The 5,827-nt window shown below is 64.6% G+C and overlaps 1 protein-coding gene across 3 annotated transcripts in view; it reads right to left on the bottom strand.

Moving 5' to 3' along the window:
* Positions 1-525: 525 nt before the first annotated feature.
* TAF1C (TATA-box binding protein associated factor, RNA polymerase I subunit C) overlaps positions 526-5,827 on the bottom strand; it is an 11,283-nt gene continuing 5,981 nt past the window's right edge. The window contains exons 3-15 of one of the 3 annotated variants that reach the window (XM_006152566.2): positions 5,670-5,751; positions 5,397-5,494; positions 5,237-5,326; positions 5,073-5,146; positions 4,279-4,517; positions 4,048-4,164; positions 3,850-3,967; positions 3,694-3,765; positions 3,395-3,530; positions 3,142-3,285; positions 2,395-2,569; positions 2,177-2,314; positions 526-2,098 (exon numbers count right to left, since the gene is read on the bottom strand). In XM_006152566.2, coding sequence (XP_006152628.1) covers positions 1,068-2,098; positions 2,177-2,314; positions 2,395-2,569; positions 3,142-3,285; positions 3,395-3,530; positions 3,694-3,765; positions 3,850-3,967; positions 4,048-4,164; positions 4,279-4,517; positions 5,073-5,146; positions 5,237-5,326; positions 5,397-5,494; positions 5,670-5,751 — 2,514 coding nt within the window. In that variant the 3' untranslated portion in view covers positions 526-1,067. Of the gene's footprint in view, positions 2,099-2,176; positions 2,315-2,394; positions 2,570-3,141; positions 3,286-3,394; positions 3,531-3,693; positions 3,766-3,849; positions 3,968-4,047; positions 4,165-4,278; positions 4,518-5,061; positions 5,147-5,236; positions 5,327-5,396; positions 5,495-5,669; positions 5,752-5,827 lie in introns of those variants that run through there. The other 2 variants (XM_027773484.1, XM_014589373.2) reach the window with 2 other exon arrangements.

Here is a 5,827-nt window from a genome sequence, read left to right as displayed (position 1 = left end):
CATGTTGGAAAGGGTGTCTGTGGACGTGGATTCCAGCAGGGGCAGTGAGGTGTAGTCCAGGTCAGGGTCGCTGTCGTCGCCTGTGCTGGAGACCACCTTGATCTTCGGGAAGCACGTTTTCTATTACAAGAAGCAACGCGCTTGATCATTCACGGTCACGACCAAGCCACTAAGGTGTACGGTGTGGGTTCTGCTTGTCATCAGTATCACATGCCCTGTAGCTACACACAAGGCTCACAGGAGTGCAGGGCGCCGCCCTTTGGCCAGCTCCCCACCTCGGCCGAGCTCGGCACCGTCTCCACTTCCCCGCTTAGACTACCCACTACTAGCTCAAGGTCTACATAACTCCTTTGGTCAGCTCCCCCAAGAAGGGCCCACTTCTCTCTCAATGTGTGAAGAGAAACCCAGACTAGACCCCAGGGCCTGCATGACTGGTAATGGGCTTTCTGGAGAGCGGTCTCCCCTGAAGCTAGTCTCGGAGGACAGGGGCTTTGCATCTGACACCAAAGCTATATATGGTCACGATCCATCTGAAATGCCAACCCATGCCCAGCTGGCAGGTTTATTCAGCCCCTGAGCCCAGGTCCAGGTCCACTAGAATACCAGATCATAACAGACTCTCACACATGCCACCCAAAGCGACTCCCACTGTGGCCACGCCAAGGCAGGGTTCCAAACAAGCTAGTCTTGCTGTCCGTTGTGCATAAGCACTGGGAGGCCTGAGCAGGGGACGTGCCCAGACCACCAGCTAAGGCACAGTGGGGCCGTTTCCTGCACTGTCTCCTGGGGGAGTCCCAGCAAACGGTACTCCAGGCAGGCCTGCCAGCACCTTGCCGGTCCCCCGGACCTGCCCACGGGCAGGTGTGTAACATTGGACGGCAGATCCTGCAGTCAACCCCCACCACATGGCTCCTGACCACTCTGGGCCTCATGAAAACAGTGGCCATCGGGAGGTGGACAGCCTGCGCCCTGGACACCACCTCATTTCCTGGCTCTCCACCATGGAAGGCACAGCTGGTCCAGGTGAAGGAGGGCTCCCTGCAGTGAGAACACCCTTCCCGGAGCCCTCAGAAGCCCATGCGAGGCTTCTTCCGACGGGGCTGAGAGCCAGAGAGGACGGGCGCTCGCTGCTGAGAGTGGGTGGCCCGGGCACTAGAGGCCTGGGAAGGGGGTGTGGCAGCATGTCCCAGGGTATCCCCTTGGAGTGGCAGCTTGGCCATGTGGTCCTCGGCCTGCTGCTGGGAAGGGGTGGCTGGGATGCTGGAAGCCTGGGAGGGGGGTGTGGCAACATGTCCTGTGGTGTCCCTTCGGAGTGGCAGGTTGGCCATGTAGTCCCGAAGGGTCTGCTGGCGCTCTGAGGGGACACCCTCGGCCCATGGCTCCTGAGTCAACTCCTGGGAGGGCGGTGTTGCTGGGGGCTGAGGCCTGGCCTCAGGTGCTCGATCTGGGCTGGGAGGGGGGCTGATGGCATCCGAGAGCTCCGGGCGGCTGCTGAGTGAGGAGAAGGTGCTGGACAGCTGAGTGCGGCGCTTGGGCCGCTTGGACTGCTTCCCGGACGCCGAGGCCCTGCCCAGCTGCCTGGCCCACCAGGCAGCCCCTCGGCCTTCCCAGGCTTCCCCCAGACGCTCGGTGAGCTCATCCTCTGGACCTGACTCTGGGGCGGGAGGCGGCTCTGCCCTGGGGAGCGAGCCCAGGTCCCTCTGCCGCAGCAGCCGCCCCGCAGCCATGGCCGCCCGGAGGGCCTCAGGCACAGTCCCCTGGACGCCGTGGGGCTCCAGGCTGCCCAGCAGGTGGCGGTGGGAAAAGGTGGGTGCAGCCCACGCCCGGGGTGCCGAGGGTACCTCCATCAGGGCTGTCAGCCACTGGCTACAGAGAGCGGTGGCCTGGGGGGTCCAGGAAGCTGTGGGGGGTGTGGGTGTCTTGTCCAGTGAGGGCGCTGTCATTGTGGGGGCATGGCAGTCAGACCCAGGGTCTCTGTGCAGAAGGCTAGGGTCTGCCCGGAGGTGGAAGTGCTGGTAGAAGATGTCCCCAGCGGCTGACAGGTGGAAGATGGACAGGACTGGCGTGGAAGCTGAGGGTGGGATGGTACTGGCCAGGCCTGGAGACACAAGGACCATGGGTGACAACGCCTGGAGGGGCTCCCACCTGGCCCCCGGCCCACCTCGCCCCAGCACACCTATGGTCGGCGCACTCAGCCGCTCCTGTAGACGCTGCTGGCTCTTGGGCTCCAGCACGGGAAAAGCGGAGAGGGAGTCGGTCCTGGACGGAAGAGACTGGGGGGGCCCTGCCAGCCGGGGTGTGGAGGCCACCTCTCCTGGAAGATGGCAGAGAGTTGAGACGCTGTCTAGACCCGGCCTGGCCCTGCCCGCGGCTTCCCACCTGGCCAGCCCTTACCTGCGATGTGCAGCAGCTGTAGCTGTCCGCCCTGGCCTCCCAGCAGCAGGGGCCAAGGGCCACCACTCAGAGGTGGAGGCAGCAGCCGGGCCAGCAGGGGTGGGGAGGGCAGGCCATGATCCCACTTCAGCATGGGCACCAGGGGAAGGCGCTCGTCCACCAGGTAGAGAGAGAACTGGGGGCCGAGAGGAGCAGGCTGGCAGGGTCGAGGCTTGGACCTGGAGGCAGGCCGCTGCGGGTCGCAGTGCCCTCTCCAGGACCCTCATGGCGCTCAGGGGTGCAGACCCCAAGGGCCAGTGGCACTGCAACCAGCCCCGGGCTGAGATGTTGCCTGAGCTGCCACCACGAGTCCCAACCAACAGGGATGGCGGGCACAGCTGAGGTATGGGGGAGTCTCATTCCTGGGAACCGCCAGCTTCTCCAGAGCGGTCCCCTCATGCCCCCAACCCCGGAAGCTGTGCTGGTGACATCTGAAAACATCAGGGTCCCTGGGTGGGGAGGTGGAGAGGTGACCCTCGGCCCCATCTGCGAGGCCTCTCCTTGGCCGTGCAGCCCCAGTCACATCTTCACTGTAAAGTCGCCCCACTAAGATGTCTCCTCCCTGAGGCCTGCCCTGCTCGCCTGGATGCGCAAGCTCTGGGACCAAAGCCTCTGTAGGCCGGAGTCTCCCAGAGTTGAGACCTGGGCTCACCTGCAGGTGTCTGGACCAGCAGCTGGCCTGGTGGGGTGGGCGGGGCTCCCACTCACCTGGGTACAGACGAGGTGGAGTGTGGGAGGGAGCGACGCAGGGCCAGACTGCCCCAGGTACTGGGCGAGCAGGACGCGCTCCCCTTTCTGGCACGAAGCCTCTGCACCTCCACGGAAGAGCAGCAGCCCACAGCCCGGCTGGCCCTGTGACACACACAGGGTCAGCCCTCCCCCGGTCCCAGGTCTGTGAGGCCCGGGCCGCTGGCTCTGCAGATGCCCGTGCAGCTGGGAGCTCTCCCGGTCCCATGTGTACCTGGGTGTCGATCATCTTCACCCCAGTGCGGTCGGCCACCGTCAGCACCCGGGGGTGGGCCGTGAAGTCTGCCCAACGCCAGGGGGAGGGGTCCCGGAACACAAGCGTCTCGGGGTCCTTGTGGACGTGCTGCAGCCTTGGAGAGACGCGGTCCATGGGTGGGGGCAGGGGCTGGGCCGATGGGGTGAGAGGTTGAGGGGCCAGGTGGAAGACAGGAGTGACCTGGCCCAGTTAGGACAGGGAGTGGGGTCGTGGCTCTGTCTGTCAGGGTGCAGGGTTTCACAGGGAAGGGGCATTACCCATCCTGGGGGGTCCACAGACAGATGGCTCCCGAACGGCTACAGACGGCCAGCTCCCCGGGCAGGTGAGGGCTATGAGAACGGTGTGATTACCGACGGCCTGTCCTCCGGCCTCCTAGATCGCATCCTGGCCAGCCAGCCCGGCTCACCCCTCACCTGAGGCTGATCCCGGTGGCCCCCTTCTCCACCTGCAGCACCTGCAGAGGGGCCGGCTGCCCCTGCTTACCGACCTTCCACACGGCACAGTGGTAGTCGGAGCGGACGGCCAGCAGAGCTGTGGAGGATGGAGAGGGCTGGGCGTCAGGGGGCAGCCCACAGGCCAGCTGGGGATGGGGCGGCGTCAAAGGGCCTTACATTCTCCCTGGACGGTGCCGGTCACCACCTGCCGGACAGGTCCCCGGAGCTGGATGCATCCAGGGACCCCAAGGACTTCAGGGGTGCCAGCTGGAGTCAGAACGACCTCCTGCAAATCTGGGTCTCTTGCTAAGGATCAGCAAATAGCTGTGGTCACTGCAGGCTCCCCGGTTCCTGCCCCCAGAGGGGAGCCTGCGGGACCTCCTGCTCCTGTGCAGCAGCGAAGGATACGCAGCCTGTCCAGGGCGCCTCCAGCAGGGTAGATGAGCTGCCCGCTCTGGGGCGTCCTTCCAGGCACCCAGGCTAATGCGCCCCCGGTGAAGGCCTCGTCCAGGAGCAGCTGCTCCCACCGTGCGGCCAGCTCCTGCTGCAGCAGCTCCCCGAGGAGGCTCACCACCGACTGGCCCAGGACAGGGTCCCCGAGGATGGAGAACCGGCGCTGCCGGTGGCTGAGGTAAGCCCAGGGACACCTGGGGACAAGAGGCCAGCAGGAGGACATGGCTGTGGCAGTGCTAAGAAGGAGCATTGGGTGCCACCACAAGACGGGACAGATTTTTTTATCCACCTAGCACTCCTTCCTTTCAGGAAGCACTTCACCCTGTTCTCAGGCCCCAGGGGCAGTCATGTGACATGGACCTGGCACTCCACTGCCCCTGCCACAGTGGGCGGCTCACAGACGAGGCCAGGCAAGCCAACCAAGGTCCTTTCTGGGTTTCTGGTGTCTCAGGGAGGACACAGGCTCTGTCCTTGGAGCCACAAGCCACCTTGGTACCACTGGAAAGCAGCCTGTCTAGGACTCAGCCAGGCAGAGGGGCAAGGGGGAGAGACAGGGTCAGAGCCCTTCAAACGCTGTTTGAACACCTGGAGACAGCTGTGCCTGAAGGCCACGGACTTCAATTCCCTTTTCCCTCAGGCTAGTTGGAGTTGGGAAGCCACTGTAGAGGAACTCTGGGTCCCCTCCCTCTCCTCCACGTCCCCGTCACCAGCTAGCCTGTCCATCCCATCGTTTCTCACTGGCCACTTGCCCCCAGGGCTGGTGTCCACCGAGGTCCTGCAGCAGGCTCTTCACACTGACCACTGTCTTCTTCTTAGAGCGACTCTGTGTGGAAAGGCCATGTGAAGCGTGCGCACCCTGGGAGTCACCCCTGAAGGGAAGCAGGGGTCCCTCTGGCCACCACAGATGACTCACCCGTGCTCCCTCCAGTTTGAAGTTCTCCAGCATCAGCTTCCCCAAGGGTGCAAAGGCGATGTCCCCATGGTCCCACAGGAACTGGCTGAGCTAGGTTAGAGGGGCCGGGTCACTCACACAGCCCCTGGGACACAGCACTGTCCACGGCAGGACCACTCACCTGCTCAGAAGTATCCAGCACGACTCGGGGCCGCCTCCGGTACCGGTAACCTCCACGGAAGAGCAGGTCCTGGGCGGTCACCCCAGGGTCCCAGGGGTCTGAGGGAGAAGGAAGTTAAGGGACGGGCGGGGAAGGGCACTGAAGTGGGCGAGGTGTTCCACGTCAGGACGTACCCGAGGGAGGGCCCGGGGTGGCAGGGGCTGTGGGTCTCAGGGTGGGGGCGGGGGAGGGCAACACGCAGTCTGGCTTGAGCCCAGAGGACGGGACCCTTACCAGGGCCAGGAGGCAGCAGGGGGAGCGGCCCAGGGGTGGCTGGCTCCCACAGCAGGTCCTGGGCCGGGTGCCGAGCCCCCTTCTGGAGAGAACACAGACCCGGGAAATACGACAGTGCACACACCCGGGCTGGGTGCTCCTGCCATTACACGACACTG

Source organism: Tupaia chinensis, unplaced genomic scaffold (genome assembly GCF_000334495.1).
Source record: "Tupaia chinensis unplaced genomic scaffold, TupChi_1.0 Scaffold000355_1, whole genome shotgun sequence".
NCBI lineage: Eukaryota > Metazoa > Chordata > Mammalia > Scandentia > Tupaiidae > Tupaia > Tupaia belangeri.
Note: the sequence above shows the minus strand (reverse complement) of the source record. Positions and strands in the feature narration are given on the sequence as shown.